The sequence below is a fragment of the Rhincodon typus genome, chromosome 13, assembly GCF_021869965.1.
Source record: "Rhincodon typus isolate 14 chromosome 13, sRhiTyp1.1, whole genome shotgun sequence".
In the NCBI taxonomy this organism is placed as follows: domain Eukaryota; kingdom Metazoa; phylum Chordata; class Chondrichthyes; order Orectolobiformes; family Rhincodontidae; genus Rhincodon; species Rhincodon typus.
The window spans coordinates 58,148,763-58,166,566 of NC_063344.1; the positions used below are offsets into that span (position 1 = coordinate 58,148,763).

Here is a 17,804-nt window from a genome sequence, read left to right on the forward strand (position 1 = left end):
CATTGACCATGATAGAGGGAAGGTCATTGATGTAGCAGCTGAAGATGTTTGGGACTGGTACATCATCCCGAGGAACCCCTGTAGAGATGTCCGAGAATGTTGCATTCAAGTTCTTTCTTGCCCCATAGAAGTCCTTAAAGCTACTGACTTGTGGCTACTAAGGACTGACTTTCAGTGATTCCTATGTAGATCACTCATTAGGCTGCTCCACAAAGCACTTCATGAAGCAAGACTTAGCAAATGCATGTGCTAACCGTTGCAACTCTGAAATGATATCAGAGTCCTGATAAGCCATGTTAGTCCTTCTAGCAAAGCATCCAATTGGATTCTGGTACAAGCCTTGACCAACCTGTTTCCCAACCCAAGAAAAAATGGGAGCAGGCCAGAACTTGGTGATCCAAAGATATTGAGCCTTGTACAGTGACTTTGATCTTGCTGCTGTCCCATGCAATAGTGATGGCAAGAGCAAAATCAGCACTTACATCAGTTGTTGAGGAGAGGTGGAACTATGCCTGTTGTAGATCTAAAGAAGCAAACTGAATTGGACTGCAAGCACAATAAAGTAAAATTAATCAGCTTAAACAAGGCTGTATCCTACACAAAAATTATATTTATGTAGTGCCTTTAATCAATGAGTAACAGATTGAAGGGTTATGGAGAGCAGGCAGGAAAGTGGAGTTGAGGCCAAGATGAAATCAACTCTAATTGTATCAAATGACAGAGCAGGCCCAAGGAGCAGAGTTGCCTGCTCCTGTTCCTAGTTTTCATGTCCTTAAAAAAAATGACATAGCAGCCCAGCTACTTTACAGCAACAAAATGAGACCATAAAAGGACACCAATCCTAAAAGGAGATATTAGTCCAACTGGACAGATGCTTGGTCAATGATATTTATAGGAGTTTGATAAAGGAGCTATAATTGTCTGGTTAAGAATGGCATTGTAGATTCTTGAGGTACACACAAGCTATGTAGAAACCATGAGATCCATCACAATTTCTCCACCTGAGGTCATTTCCAACTATATCTTGAGTCAAGGGTCTTTTGCTCTGCTGTCTGTTAATTATGCGTCATTGGTATTTATTTGCATGGAAGGTGATGGGCATAAACTGGGCATTCACTGTGCCTCAATAAGAAAGAACAAAATAATTTCTTCTGGCAAGTGCTCATGTCCCTGCCCCTGGGGTAGAAAGTCCATGTTCATGTCCCACTTGTGCCAGAGGTGTGTTACAATATATTTGAATAGGTTGATTAAAAACATTTATAAATAAGAGCAGTCTGAACTGAGGTTTGTAATCTGCATTTTTGTAAACAGACCTTTCGGTAGAGTGTGCAAAGGTTAGCTCCAATTCTATCCTTTACCACCTGTCCTGCTGAAAATACCTCCAATCTAGAAATTCTTTCTCACATTGTTCCAAAAATTCATTTCATTTGTCTGACAGTGTGCCACTTTGTTCCACTGCCTTATCTCACATTAATGTGTGGACTGGATTTGTTTGTTCAGTGCAATTTGATTTTTTGGTAAGATAATCTTATAGCCACCTTCCTTCATAGTTTAGAAGCCTTAATTTTTTCAGTTCCCAAGCCTCAAATCTTTGCTGCCAGGCATTAAATTGTCAGTTCTCTAACACATTGGCTCTCTAGCTTTATAACAGTGACTCTTCTGCCACACTTGTCTGACTGAAAGGAATTAACAACAAAAAGTAGCAGCAGACAAACAGTGATAAACTTGTGTTATGCAGTTGCTTGACTGATATTTCTGGTTGTTAAGTCATTCCCCCCCTACCAATGTAGATCTGTACAATGTACAAATCTAGGCCATCATATCAGTGACTTCTCTGCATGGGCTGCACATTTGATCTGCTCATTTTCTATGAGAATGTGCACTGGTATTTGATCCCTGTGGTACCACCACCTTGGAAAGCATCACAGCAAGACTCTTCTCAATGCACTACCAAAATCTAAAGAGCTGCCCCATGCACAGTCCTGATGCCAAGCTGCCAGTTGTAGCTCTGTACATTAGGTGTCCCTAATGATTTATATAGGACTAGCCAAGTGATTTAAGAATAGATAAATCTATGGGAGAGGAAACTGTGAACTTTGTTAGATAAGGTCAGAAATCACTTGACACCGGGTTATAATCCAACAGGTTTATTTGAAAACACAAGCTTTCGGAGCCTCAGTCCTTCTTCAGGTGTTAGTGAAAGAGGTAGTATCAGATACAGACTTTATAAGTAACTGATCAAAGGTTCACACCATTGATGAGGATGTACCTGAAGAAGGACTGAGGCTCTGAAAGTTTGTGTTTTCAAATTAACCTGTTGGACTATAACCTGCTTTCAGAGATAGTAGGAACTGCAGATGCTGGAGAATCTGAGATAACAAGGTGTAGAGCTGGATGAACACAGCAGGCTGAAATTCTGAAGAAGGGTCTAGGCCCGAAACGTCAGCTTTCCTGCTCCTCTGATGCTGCTTGGCCTGCTGTGTTCATTCAGCTCTACACCTTGTTATCTCAGACTATAACCTGCTGTTGTGTGATTTCTGACCTTGCGCAAACCCCCCAGTCCGTCACCGGCACATCCTCATCTTTGTTAGATAAATGAAATGAGAAAACTTAACTGTTTTATCATGCACGTAAAATAAATTTTAAAAACTCAAAACTGATTGTATTCACGCATTTCTATTCATAATAGGATAATTGATATAACAGAAATATAATAGAAATTTATTTGATATAACAGAAATATAATAGAAATTTATTTGTTAAAACAGAATTATTTAAAATTGAAATATTAATTTGTAACATAAAGGTAGTGATAAAGTTGAGCTTTGTAGTGAGTGTTTCATTATCTGTGTTGTTCTTTTTTCTTAAAAGAAGCATATATGCACCAGGGGTGTCAGTGAATTTTACTGAACCACTAATACTCTTGACTGATGAACAAATTAATCAGAGAAGAGCCCAGGCATGCATATCTGTAAGGAATGGATTAATCAAAGTGAGCAACATAATTTTCATTTAATGAGCTGAGGAAGTCACAGTTCCTATAGTATGCAGAGTTTTTTTTTGGTATTTTACTTTGCCTAAAGGAAATCAGAATAGTAAGAATGTGACCAGGGAAGTGGAGTGGGGTAGATGCAGAAACTAAACAGAAATCATAGAATATAAAAAATAATACCTTTCTATTTTAAACAATAATCTCCTGCTTTTCGCCCAATCTCATAAAAGTGCTTCAGCCTTTCACAAGAGATTTACATGTTTTGGTTTTGACAAGTAGGCATTCAACTTGACAGCAGTTTTTTTCACATCAATGTCATCTTGTCATTTGTTATCTGTAAATATGCTTGGATGTTGAAACAGTTAACTTATTAGCCATTTTTGCTGGGGACTGGAAGATTTTGGAACTTTTATGCTGTGGAGTTATGGATGCTAAAACGTTGAGTATATTCCAGCCTGAGATTGAGAGATAATCAATCTATAGGACACTAAAGTAATCACGGGAGATGGAGATAGGGCGAAGTAGTGGAATTCAAATAAAAGGTCATTGATGTGGTCTTCCTGAAATATAGAACAGCCTCAAGGGGCAGAATGGCCTACTCCAGCTCCTATTTCTTAATAATAACAAACGTGAAGAGAATAAAGTACTGCAAACATTGGCCACCAAAAACAAAAGCAGGAAATTGCAGGAAAGGAAATACATGCTTCAGCTGTTGTGATAGAGAATGGAAACTCAAAATATTAAATCAGTCATTTCTCACTTCTTTCTGCCCTTCTTAGTGTTAACATCTTTTAAAAAAACGAACAAATCGTGTTCGTTTATAAGCCTTTTAAATCTGCATTACTTTTGCCCCTGAGCCTAGATTTAAAGCTTGTGATTGACACTATTTTGGAGTCAAATCTTTATCTTAATTATTAATTACAGTTTCTCTAATGTAAAAGCAGCTTATTAGTACAGACTGCATACAGAAAGCTTTGTACCATGGGAGGAAACATTTGCCTTTTACATACACCATACCAGCGTCAGAATTTTGTTAAGAAATTTTCATTAAAAAGGAAAGGCCCTTGGCTTTACAACTGAGGCTGAAAATTACTCTTAGAGAGCACCAGCAGTTTTGAAGTAGTTTCAGAGATAGCAGGAACAGCAGATGCTGGAGAATCTGAGATAACAAGGTGTAGAGCTGGATGAACACAGCAGGCCAAGCAGCATCAGAGGAGCAGGAAGGCTGACGTCAGTAGTCTTGCTTTTAAGTAAATGGACCACATCCCTCAGTATGAGCAGATAAGCCAAGGAGGAGAACCCTGTGGGTTTTGAGTTGGCATTTGGGCTGTCTGACAGAATAGATTATATTTTGTGTCTTAAAGTTCAGTTTTGAGGGTGAATTTGTAGGCCATTACTAGTTGTCATGTGCACCAGATGTCTGGCAGGTAAAGCCAATATGATATTGAGACAATGCCGAATATTATGTCTGAATGGAAATCACACTGGGACAATTTCCTTATGTTCACAAATTGCCATAATGTGTGGTTACTGCAGGGACATTGGAAGGGAGCATTTAAATGGACTAAAGAACAACTTGTTTCACTGTCTCAATCCATAAGTCAACACTAAGTGTCCGTACCAAATTATCTTGACACGTGCTTTTATTTTTCAGTGTGTGATCGTTCTATCAGACTTTGGATTGTTACTCTAAACCTTCAGATCCTTGATGGGAATTCAGCCTGGTAGCTATAACTCTGCTTCTCCAAACCATGACTGAATCCCAGAGAGATTTGTCAGTGACAGGCAGGAATGTTTACCACTGTGCTGGGTATAATATCATTAATGTCTAAACTGTGGCACTGGCTCAAAATACCCAAAGTATTGGGAGGATGACATTCTCAGTTGTTCCGAAATGTTTAACTCTCATGTCTGGAAAACGATGCTCATCCGATGTTGAGAAGAATTGAGACCATCGCTCTCATTTCTGTGCAGCTACAGAAACACAACAACGATTGCATTCATATAGCAACCTCAATGTAAAACATCCCAGATTGTTTCACAGGAGTTTAATGAAGCAAAGCTTTACACTGAGGCATGTAGATAATATGACAAGTGAAAACCTGGCCAAAAAAATGGAGAGGCTTAAAGGAGCGATGAGTTATAAAGACCAAGAGGGTTAGGGAGGGAATTTCAGAGTGTGGGGTCTTGGCAGATGATGGAGCAATTAAAATCCAGGAGCCTCGATAGGTTGGATATCATGGGAGTGCTCTGGGAGATAGGGAGAGGGGGAGGCCCTGGAAGGATCGGATAACATGGAGACATTGTTTGACTAGGAGCTAATGTAGATCGGTGAGCACAACAGGAATGACAGACGAACAGAATATGGTGCAGATAACAACATGATCGACAGATTTTTGGGTGACTTCAGGTTTATGGAGAATAAACTGGCAGACCAGTCGGGACGTCAAGAATCTTCAAGTCTACAGACAATAAAAGCAGGTGTGAGGGTTTCAGCTGCAGGTATGCTGAAGCAAGGGCAAGGTCGGGTGCTGTTGTAGACCTAATTAGTCATTGTGATGGTGCAGATACGAGATCAGCAGCTCACCTTAGGGTCAGAAGTTTCATAGGCTTTATTTACCAACTATCATGTCACCTGGGACTTTAGGAACACTACCGTCAGGCCCATCTTGCTTTTTCACACTACTCCTTTTAAGTGTGGACAGTGCAAGCACACACAGAGTTTGTGTGTTATTGGGCTGTGAGAAATCAGGATTGTGTGGTTTATTCATGTTTAGCACATGCATGGGGTACGTGTGCCCATCTTAAAGATGGACACCATGTGGGCTACACAGGTGACTGCAATGCTGCCTGCAGGTAGGGAATCAAGTTAAGTGTGTGGTGAAGCTATTGACATGAAATTTATGGCCAATAAATTCCTTGTGAACTGTATTTAAATATAGTAGCTAATTTGTGCATATCAAGTTCTCACAAATAGCAGTAATCCTAAAATGTTTGAGTAATGAGATTGGTTGAATGAATGATATCAGTTATATTTGTGGATTGGAGAAGCTGGGATTGCTCTCATAGAGTCGTAATCATAGAATCACACAGCACGGTAGAGTCCCTTCAGCCCCTCGAGCCTGCGCTGACCTCTCTACACTGATCCCACCTTCCAGTACTTGACCTCACCAGCCTTGAATGTTATGACACTTCAAACGTTCCTCAAAGAGCAGGGTGGGGAAGATCTGATAGAGCTGTTCAAAATCACAAGGGGTCTCAGCAGACTGGATTGAGAGGAACTGTTCCAATTGGCAGAAGGGTCAAAAACACCAATTTAAAGTGATTTGCGAAAGACCCAATGGCGACACGAGTTGAAAAGCTTTGTCGGCAGCGAATGGTTGGATCTGGAATGTGTCAGGTTCAGTCACGGTTTTGTGTGGGAAGTAAATGAGCACCCAGAGAAGAAAAGAATCGCAGGGCGAAAGTGGCTGGATGTGAGTGTGAGATACTCTGATACTCTTGCAGTGAGCCAGCACAGACACAATGTGCTGAGTCTCTATGTGATTCTGTACATGCAAGTAATATGGCAGATGGCCTATCTTTTTAATCAAGCTACTAAAATAAGGCCTGAAATCATGATGTGATTAGAATCTATTTCTGAGGTCATGCGTCCAATGTTGAACTGTTTTAAGGATGAATTAGTATCTGCTGAATCTTCTTCTAAGTCAATTTTCGTTGATCATCTATACCCAAAATGCTCTAAGGACTATGACTACCCAGTGCAAGGGAAAGTGGAGGGTGTTGGAATGTCTTCAAGAGTTTTGTATGAAGCTGCACAGTTCCCTTCTCACAGAACCTACGGCCTGAAGGGAGAGGCACTCCAATTGTCATTCAGGTCGCACTGTTTGCTTCTTAAGTCAGTGAGTGTTTTATTTTCAATTTGACCCAGAAATTCTCTGCTGCTGGTATTTCCTGTGAAAATATACAACACTCAGCAGAGTTTACAACAGGTTATTGGCTACCAGAATTCTTCGCACATTCACTCAAGTATTTGCCTCAATCTTCTTACTTGGGTTCTTCTGGTGGCACTGAAGACTTTTGAAGAAATATTATTAATTTATCTGTGAGAAATCCAGGTCTGGTTCTATCTAAATGATGGTATCTCACTCTAGACCCAATTAATAATCCACAAAATCGTCCAGTCAACTTTCTGTTTGACATGCATTGCATGCCTTTCAAAAATAAAATCCAATGTTTTATATGGGGCTAATTTTTACTTGGCACAGTTTTGTCCAATAACAGACCACTGTTTCTATTGGCTAGTGTTGAAAGATGGATTCAATAAAGATGCAACTGATTTTCTCACTATTTAAAATACATCCGGAGTGTTCTTTGAGCCAAAGTCATGGATAATTGATTCTAATTTTCTATTTAGGCCGTGATTTTCAGAGTCTTCATATAGCCTATTTTTGGCTGTTAGTTTCAGCCTCTGTGCTGTTTCTGACAGTGGAAACAACTGATTTCTCGGATGGATCACAGGTTTGCAAAGTCTTATTCTCCGTGCAAAAAGTACATGTTAGGCCATTTTCCAATGTAAATAAGGTGATTTGCAGTGCACTGGTAGCCAAGATAAACAATCACTTCTGTACAATGTAAACGTGGTTTTAGTCAAGATTGGAATTTGAACTCTGACCTGCCGGTTGGGAGTCTGTTGAAGTTTATAGCTGCTTAGGCTTCATCATCTGGTTTTAATGTTAAACCTCAATCACCAGAAGCACCTCGATAGCAAATGTCACTGCTCATCAACAGTTTGTTAAAGGGTGTGACTGACAACAAAGTCTTTTGGCTTTCAAATCATAAAAATAAGTATGCTTTGCTTGATAATATCTCGTGTGGAAGCACTGTGAGAACCTATCATCTTTTTGGGAAAGCTGTATTTAAAGACTCCAGTATAATTAACTTAAAGGATCTGTACAGACTCTTAGCTGACAGCCAACTTGATGAGTTCTGTTCCAATTGGCACTATGTCTAACTTCCTGAGAGTCTGATCCCTAGCATCTGACTTAAGACTGGAGAAAATTTGTGTCTTTCAAGCAGCAAGTCATGTAGAAAAGGCAAATCTGGAAAATCACTTCAAGTTGATCCATAACAAAAGGACAAGATGCTTGTTTCAAACTTGTGAAAAGAATGATGTAGGACCGATGCTATGTGCATGTTGAATGCCGCTCTCGAATTGAATGGTGGAAAAAAAAAGAATAATTTCAATATGTTAGATGATGTGACAGGGAGATTGCCGTTTATTTCTGAACATGACCAAGGACATATTCTTTGTTTGGAAGTATGGAACTTAAATATTGCTAAAAAGAGGCAAGAAGTCACAGCTAGTGTCTGGCCTTCATCAGAAATAGGAACAGGTATTTTTTTTAAAAATAGACACCAATTTGTACAACATGATAAAAGGTTGGGCCGTCATTGACATGGGCTTACAACATGAACAGTTAACACTCAGTCTTAGTTCTCAGACCAAGCGAATAAACTTTGATTATTTCATGGTTTTGCCTGGGGAATCAGAGTCTGACTGGCTGTTCTGAGACTTAAGATTGACAGTTAACTGTTTTTGCTGTGTTTCCATGTCAACAATGGTTCAACTCATCAGCAAACCCCCTATCTGTTTATGCTGTAGAAATTGGTAACTTTTTTTCATGTCTTTTTTGTGTGTCCTAGACCTGATGACTGCAAGCTTTGACTTCTTGTCTCCATTTGGTGATGTTTAAGGTACATTCTTTATAGCCCTCATGTTACAGTTACTCACCTGCTTTGTCTTGTTAATTGCTCAGGGTTCATATGTCTCACTCCTTAGAGTGAAGTACAAAATTCAAGGCTGGCACAGTAGCGCAGTCCTGAGGGAATGTTGCATTATTGTAGGCACTGACTCTTGGATCAGACAGTAAACCAAGAGCAGGATGCCTGTCCCTAGTATCTTTGTCACTATCTACTCCTGGAATTAACATCAAAAAAATAGATTTTCTAGTTATTGTATTGCTGCTTATGAGAGCTTGCTGTGTACTACAATTCATATCATGAACTACACTTCCATTAGCTGCGAAATGCTTTGGGATATTCTGACTCATGGAAGATACTAGATAAATGCAGGTCTGTCTCTCTTTGAGAAATCAATATCTGTTTAAACTGAAATGATGCAAAATTTACAGAGAGAAAAGGAAGGAAAAGTTTTTGTAGAACTCCAGATGCTCAACAGTGCCAGCTCTCACTAAATTATGTAGTAAGAGGTTATATTCTAAAGCGGAAACAGATTTGTGAAACTGACACATCCACTTCAATACCTAATGGATATGTAAGAAAAAAAGCTTGTGGAAACAGAATGAGGGAGACTTGAGCTGGTCGGAATCTTTGAGAGAAAATCTTATATAAATGATACTCTGTGATATTCCAAATTCATTCCATCTACCTGTTATTTTTGTTGAATGTAAGATGTATTTTTCTATTTTTAGTGTTCTCGTGCTGAGTATTGACTGACTGTAGGAAAAAAGCACTTTTTTTTTAGAAAAGTAGTTAATTAAATTAGAAGTAAAAAGCTTTCAGTAAGCTGTAATTCTAAGCATTTTTTACCACCAGACTTGCAAGCTTTCCTCAAACATACTACATGCATCAGCTTCCTCTGCATTCCTGCGGCCGACTCTTGCTTCCACTGGCATTCCCTTGTGTTTCCCCGTCATAAATTTTTATCCTCAGTGAAGTGCCTGAAAGTACAGATGAAACAATCGGATACCAACTGCAGGCTCTAAAAATACCAGCCAGGAATCCTCAGGAGAGCCTAGACTATCTGAATATGTATAAAGAGCCACATTTTCCTCCTTTTGTTAAAAGGCACCACTTTTGGCAACATGTCTTTAGTTTGCCTTGACTCTCAACTCTTAAGTTCTGGAATGCACTTCCTAAACCTTTGCACCTTTTAATCCTCACTATTTGAATGTTAGGTTTTGTCAAAGCTTTTGGTCATCTTTCAAAACGTCCTGGAGTCATGTTTTTGTCCAACTTTGATCTCAAACACATCAGAATATTTTATTATGTAATAAATACTCAATGAATATGAATTTTTGTTGCTGTAGCAAAGTGTTCAGATAGATCCATATCCTCTTCTCCAAGATTTCTGGGGCTACATTGAGTTGTGTCACAGTTGAAATCAATTGCACATTTTGACTTGGGTAAGGAAAGAGATAAGACTGTCACTAGCAATGTCAACATTTGTTGCTGATTCCCAGTTGCTCTTGATAAGGTTATGCTGAGACACTGCCTTCAGCTGCAGTTCATCTGGCGTCGATACACTGATAGTGTTGTTAGGAAGGGAATTCCTGCATTTTGACCCAGTGAAACCGAAAGAACAGCAAAACACCTCCCGATCAGGATTGTGCATGGCTTAGATAGAATTTGAAAGTTGGTGTTCTTCCCATCTGTCTGTTGCACATGCACATCTAAGTAGTGGATCTCACAAGTTTGGAAGGTGCTGTCAAAGGAGCCTTGGTGATGTGTTGCAATGCTTCTCATGTATTGTATACGTTGTGTTACTGCTGGAGGGAGTGAATGTTCAAGATCACGGAAGGAGTTTCGATGAGGCTGACTACTTTAACAGTGCACCAGTCTGCTTCCGAAGTGTAATCACTGTCATAATCTAGGCAGAAAGAAGCAGCAGCAATTTCAGCACAGCAAGGTCCGACAGCAGTGCTGAATTAAAAGTAGCACTTAATCGAGGAATAAATGTTGTCTGCGACGCTGGAAGCATTTTCCTCTTCCTCTTTAGACATGTGCCCTCTTTGTGCCCATTTCAGAGAACAGACTGAGTCTCGCTTTAACCTGTCATCCTGAAGAACATTAGGCAGTGCAGTACAGCCTCAGTATTATAGTCCTAGTGCATTAAAGTGTTGTCTTTTCTTGACATCTCAGCCAATATCCTTTCCTCAGCTAACACACAAAGAAACAAACTGACTGTCATCTCTTTGTGTTTTTATTTATGTGTCCAAACTAAATCGACACCTTTTCAAAATAACAATGACTGCAAGGGCTGATTTTGCCCATATGAAGCACTTTGGAATATTTGAGAAATTTGATGAGTATATATGTGGGACCTGTAAGGATCAGGTAATAATGCTTTAAGGTAGTTACATGTCAAAGCCCATGTGTGCTATTCTTAGGCAGGAACAGCCTATTTATTTTAAGTAGGTTACGCCTGCCTTAAAAGCAGAGGAGCACTCTTGCTTCTCTCAGCTTCTCTTTCAGGTAAATAATTTCCAAACGAACCTGTCATTTCTGCAAAAAATCATGTACAAGTTATCCATTAGGCACCATGTAAACCTGGATTTTCTGAATGTAGCCAGCGCCACTGCCTTGAGGCAAAACAGTATTGTAGATGGAGCTTCAAAGAGGTTGTAAGGTCCTCAAATAAGATTCCAATTCTACTTATCAAATTCCTTTTTTTCTACACCAATATGATTGCAATTAACTTGCTGCCGCACTGGGACTCTGTTGTGTAATTTCATAGGTTCCACATAGTGTACCTGTGACAGTTACATCATACCCTGTGGCATTTCAGTATAAAAGCTGCCTGCTTTGCTTTTAATCACTTTCTCAGTGAACGGAGTCAGTGCAGTGTGTTCTTTCAATATGTTATATGTATGTACTGTACAGTAACATTGGTAAGCACAGAACACAGGTAATGAGTCAGTGTGTGATATTATAGTCACATAAATAGCTGTTAATTAAACTTCAAGTCCTCCAACTCAACAAGAATGCAATCCTTTTGGTATATGTTACTTGTGTTAACATACAGGGCCGCACTCAGTCCATAGACTGGAAATGACATCTGATCCAAGAAATCACGCCCCGCTCAATTGCCTGCTTCAAGTTTGAACAACAGCACCAAGAACTTTCCAGACCCCTGTTTCTGCCACATTTGTGTTCATGTAAAGATATTTCCAGTGGCACACTTAAAAAAATACATTTAACAAGGAGCAAAGCTAAAACAACTTGATCCACAAAAAGAAACTCCAGGGAATCTGAATATCAGTCAACTCTCAACTGATATTACACTTCAAAAGAAAAACCAATCTGAGCATTAACTGAATTTCAAGATTTGAGAAACCAGTCCACCCTTATAGCTGCACCCAAACTTCAGACTGTAAAGTGTGCATGGTGTGAAAGACCTGCATCAAACTAGGCATTCTCAGTTGCGCATAAGCACAGACACAACCACAGATGATCAGCCCATGTAAACATGTAAGACAAGTAATCAAGCATACATCTTAACCATCACACTTCAATTATCAGAGTATAAAACAAAAGATGATAAAGAAATGGGGCCGAGTGGGAAATTCACAAGGACCTGCCAATCTGTAAACTTTTTTCATCGTAGTTAATTTGCAAGTGATCTCAGGAGGTTCATTTTTACTAAATTTGGGGATGATGGCTTTAAAGTCTTCATCAAGCACATCTACACACAAGATGAATACTTTGTGACGATAGTCAACAACTTTGTAGTCATTATTTAATCATTTATTCTGACATACAATGAATGATACTTTCCAGTTATTGATAAAAATTGTAAAAATGCAGTTTAAAATGTCACCTGTTTTCTGTATGAAATATTAGGTATCATCTACAAGAAAATGTAAAGGAATGTGTTTTTTAAGAGTCTGCGCATGGAATCTATGATGCCCATGCATTTTTCATTCAGATGTTTTTTCTCCCCAATATTAGGACCTCCGACAGCACCAGAAAATCCCATCTCCACAACAAATGAGACCTCCATCATCCTGGAATGGAGCCCACCAAGGGACAGCGGTGGCAGGAATGACATTACTTACAATGTTCACTGCAAGAAGTGTGCGGGGGACAGCAGAAGGTGCAGTGTCTGTGGTAGTGGTCTCCACTTCATCCCCCGCCAATTTGGATTAACATACACAAAAGTTCTTGTTACCAATTTGCTGCCCCATATGAATTATACCTTCAACCTTGAAGCTTTGAATGGTGTATCTGAGCTGAGCTCCAGGCCTAAGCAGTATGTCTCCATCAATGTCACAACCAGCCAAGCAGGTGAGTGGATGTCTGTTGCCAATTGTGAAACATTACTTCGAACTGGGTTGCCATAAACTTGATTTGAAATGTGCCATTTCTAGGAACAGACTTCTGTCTGGGGTCATTAGTCATAGAAAAGTAGAGTTTGCCTCTGTTTTTGGTAAAGGAAGTATTTTGGGCTTTTGCTTTAAAAAAAATCAAGTAAAGTGATCAATGTTCAGTTATATTGCATAATAGGAACATAAAAGATAGAACAGGATTTTCTGTCACCATTTTAGGTTGTGTAGTGGAAAAGCTTAGGAGACAAATCCATCCAGCTTCGTTTCTTTCATTCTTCTCTCAAATATTTCCATATTGGGTTTACACTGAAGCATTTTTAGCCTTCAAGTAAGGTCGAATGTCCTCTTTATTTTACCTCCTGTCAACTTATACCATGACTCTCAGCAAACCATGGGAGGAATTACAGACAATGCTTATCTTATTGTTCAACGCTCATGATCCCACACAATTCCATTTTCCGTTGCACATTAAGTATGAATTAGAATCTAAGGCTAATTTTCTTTTCCTTTGCCCAGAGATGGTGTAACCTCACATGAGCACCCTGACTGAAAATCAGCATGGTCTAAAAGCCAAATTAGCGTGGTCGTTGTGAAAGTGTGTTTTACGTTTAACAGGAATCCGATTCTGTCTTCCTCTCAATGTTCTGATAACAGTCGTCCAGATTGTGGGTAATAGTGATACAATTTTTCCCTGTAATCTCACTCTCTGTCTCTGGAGATGCATATATTTGGTTTATAATTTGAGTTTGAGACAGTCAGTCTAATATGAACAATTTCATGGGTTACATTTTTTGCCACTGTGAAAATCAAGATCGACTTGACAGTTTGTGAACTTGTGCCAAAGGGATTAGTCAGTATGTACTTGAACAATCAGAGCCAAGCGATTGCACTGCTAATGATCCACAACTCTAATCACTTTGCACAGTTGTAATTGCTCCTCTCTCAAAGCTATTCATTTGTAGATCCACTTGTGTGCTGTAAGAGCAATGGCAAAATTAAGTGCTTACTGCACAGTTGGAAAATACTGTAAAACCATATGGCCGGTTTTCTTTTAGCTACAATGCATTTTTATTCGATTAATTTCGAGGCTCGAGTGCCCAGTGTATTCCCAGATGTACTTTGACGGAGGAAGTGTTTCAGTCTTGGCTGGGTTTTCCAGGGAAGAGAGAGAGAATTACATGGAGGAATTTCATTCAAGGTCATTCTTATTTCCAGTAGATTAACCTTGGCCCCATTGCTGCCCAGAGGGCTGATTGATTCATCCACATTCCTGATCAAGTGAAATAATGTGGATGTGAGGGAAGGGAGGAGGATGTGATTAAAACAGCAAATTTTCATCAAGGAGATGAGATTACTTTGAAGAAAGCAGTCTGATTGATGAGATGTTTAAACCAAAACTTAAAGGACACCTCAAACAAACAGGATCTGTTTATCCTTGAGCTTCAGTGAAATAAACATCCAGTGTCTAATTAACAGTTAGATTCTTTCTTTTTCAAACCGCATATTGGTTGGGCCCCTTCTTGCTGAGGTCCCAGGCTTGGCATTATAAAATAGGCCATTTGCTGGCTTCCTGGATAGCTAAGCTTGCTAAATCCAGTGAGACCCTAGATTCAATTTGTGGTCTGTGCTACATTAGCTAACACCAGCTACAGTGGCTATGATGGCTCAATACTCTCTCAAACCCTTGCGCAGAGGAGGGAAAAATTAGCCTGCACACCCATCACTGATTGTCTGTTTTCTGGCCTCTCTCTGCAATTAATAGTGAGAAAGCGGGACTTGCTACTATTCCCATCTCAATACTGTAGTATAAAGGGAAAGGTCACATCATTAGGTGGCACAGTGACCATGCATAAGCAGAAATACAGGTCTGCAGTGCCACCTCACTCTTAAAAACATCGGATCAACAGCTACCAGGAACAAAGATGGCACTGCCCATTTAATCACACTGCAAGTTAGCTTATAACCAATATCTGAACCAGGGTGGAGTTAGCCCTCAGCCTGCAGAAAGTAAGAGGGACAGGACCAACAGTGGCGGAAATGCAAGGTCAGAAGCACAACCTGCCAACCTGTGACTCCATTTTAGAGAGAAGTATAACTGCTTGTTTTAATTGTTACGAAGCTGCCATTCTTGCCAGGCATATCCTGGCACAGAAGGCACAGTCATTACCGGCGCCATCTGCACTCACACACAGATGGCCATCCAGGCACTGGCAACACCCAGAAATGGAGAAACCTAGAAATGAGGAGCAGAAGTAGTCCATTCGGCCATTAAGCCTGCTCTGCCATTCAATATGGTCATGGCTGATCCTCCAACTCAGTACCCTGTTCACTCTTTGATCTCTTTCATCCTAAGAACTGTATTTACCTCCTTTTTGTTTTGTTATCCCTACAGTGTGAAAGCAGGCCATTTGGCCCATTGAGTTCACAACAACCCTCCAAAGAACATCCCTCCCAGGCCCGCGCTCCTACCCTATCCCTATAACCCTGCATTTCCCAATCCACCTAGCCTATGCATCCCTGGACACTGCAGGAAATTTTAGCATGGCCAATCCACCTAACCTGCACATCTTTGGACTGTGGGGAAGAAACTGGAGCACCCAGAGGAAACCCGCGCAGACACGGAGAGAATGTGCAAACTCCATACAGACAGTCGCCTGAGGGTGGAATCAAACCCAGGTCTCTGGCCGTGCAAAGCAGTAGTGCTAACCACTAAGCAACCATGCCGCCCCGTTCCTTCTTGAAAATATTCAATGTTATGGCCTCAACCGCTTTCCAAGACAGGGAATTCCACAAGCTGACTGCTGTCTGGGTGAAGACGTTTTTCCTCATTTCAGTCCAAAAAGTCCTTAAACCTATACTGTGATCCCTGGTTTTGGAGTCCCTGGTAATTGGGAAATTAAAGATGATTAGGTTAATGATGGCGGTGTAAGTGGTAATGCTGCTGTGCCATTGCCAGAATGAACCCTTGGAACTGAGAGTCCAAGAGGAGCAGAGGAGAAACACTTTACTGAAGAGCTATATTCAATACAATGTGTATTGGAAAGAGAGGTTATAGTATGGCAGAGATTGTGGGAGAGTCACTCAAAGGTTAAGGACAAGGTAGAGGTACAAGGATTCAGTGTAATCTCTGAGAACCCAATGCTCAGAAGAACCCCCAGGTGTATCAGATCCACAAAAGAAGAATGAGACAGGCTTGAGGCTATGAGAGAAGCACAGATACAGCTGTTGTAGTCTAAAGCAATGGTCACGGCCGTGTACTGTCAAAGCAAACACCATTGTTCATGTGGGCAGGCCAGAAGAGAGGATAGGGTAGGGGCTGAGACCATGAAGACAGGGAACTGGTTGAAAAGTTCAAGATGGTCCTGAAATTGGCTTTGGTTAAAGCTAAGTCAGAAATAGTCAGCCTACTGAGAGGGCTGCTATCTTCTTTGAAGTGGACCCTGCTGATTTGAGATGCTGCTGTAGAGCCCAACAACAACTACTTCTTCTGATGGTTTAGTGAATGAACTGCAGTGAAGCACCAGATCGTAGAAGGAATTCCTGTTGCCTTTGTAACTGCCCAAACTGGGAAAGTGAGTCAGAGATCCTGGTGGATTATCAGCATAAGCTTTTATGGTAACAGTCTTCTTGGCAGCACCAAGGAGCTTGCTCCTGTGTTCTTCGCCTTCCTTGTTTGGATATTTTAAGATTCTGAAGCTCTCAATGAACGCATGAGATAGATGTGAGTGACTCAGAGATAGCAAGAACTGCCGATGCTGGAGTCAGAGATAACACAGTGTGGAGCTGGATGAACACAGCAGGCCAGGCAGCATCAGAGGAGCAGGAAAGTTGACGTTTTGGGTCAGGACCCTTCTTCAGAAAATGTGACAGCTGTGTTGTGAATTGATGTCTCGCTTCCACTAGAGTGTCATGTGGCATATCACAGAGCACTGCCTTGTGCAACTCGTAAGACATGACTAATGATATCTGTTCACAGGATCTTGGGGCGTGGAAGCAAAGACCGGAGCAAAGTTAAGTAAATATGACAGACAGGATAAATATTCCTTTTATTAATGGAGTAATATACAATACAGGCACGTTTGTCTCATGAACTGATAACCAAGGAAATGTATCATTTAACTAATAATCTGACTTCATCTCTGTTCAAGTGAATGTGATCCTGAAGGAAAGGAGGAGTAAGGATAGTATCACTCTGGCTTGGCAGGGACCAGACCATGCTAATGGTGTCATTGTGGAGTATGAAGTTATCTACTATGAAAAGGTCAGTATTGAAAACTTCACAGAATTCCTGATTAATACATAATCATTGACTAAATGATATCCTAAAAGCAGCAAAGCATGTTCAAGCAACAAGGTACCTCGCTGCAGAGTGGAGGGCCATTGGTCAATCCCCTGTACTATTCAGTCCCAAACTGAAGCATGTTCTATGGGGAGACAATGAGTGAGACAAGGCAGCTGCTCCACACGGAGGAGCACTGATTCATCAGCTGAGGGAGGATGGTACGTGGTAGTCAGCAGGAAGTTTCCTGTCCATGTTTACCCTTGAAGCCATGAGACTTCATGGGGTCCGGAGTCAATGTTGAGGACTGCCAGGGCAATTTCCTCCTGACTGTATATCACTGTGCCACCATCTCTATGGGTTTTGTCCTGCTGGTTGGTCAGGACATATCTAAGAATTGTAA

General features: G+C 40.5%; 1 protein-coding gene across 1 annotated transcript in view; it reads left to right on the top strand.

Annotated features, from left to right (window-relative positions):
• Positions 1 to 17,804, top strand: part of epha4b (eph receptor A4b) — a 270,004-nt gene that overhangs the window by 159,593 nt on the left and 92,607 nt on the right. The window contains exons 5-7 of the mRNA XM_048604238.1: positions 12,746 to 13,085; positions 14,217 to 14,224; positions 17,271 to 17,383. Coding sequence (XP_048460195.1) covers positions 12,746 to 13,085; positions 14,217 to 14,224; positions 17,271 to 17,383 — 461 coding nt within the window. The remainder of the gene's footprint in view (positions 1 to 12,745; positions 13,086 to 14,216; positions 14,225 to 17,270; positions 17,384 to 17,804) is intronic.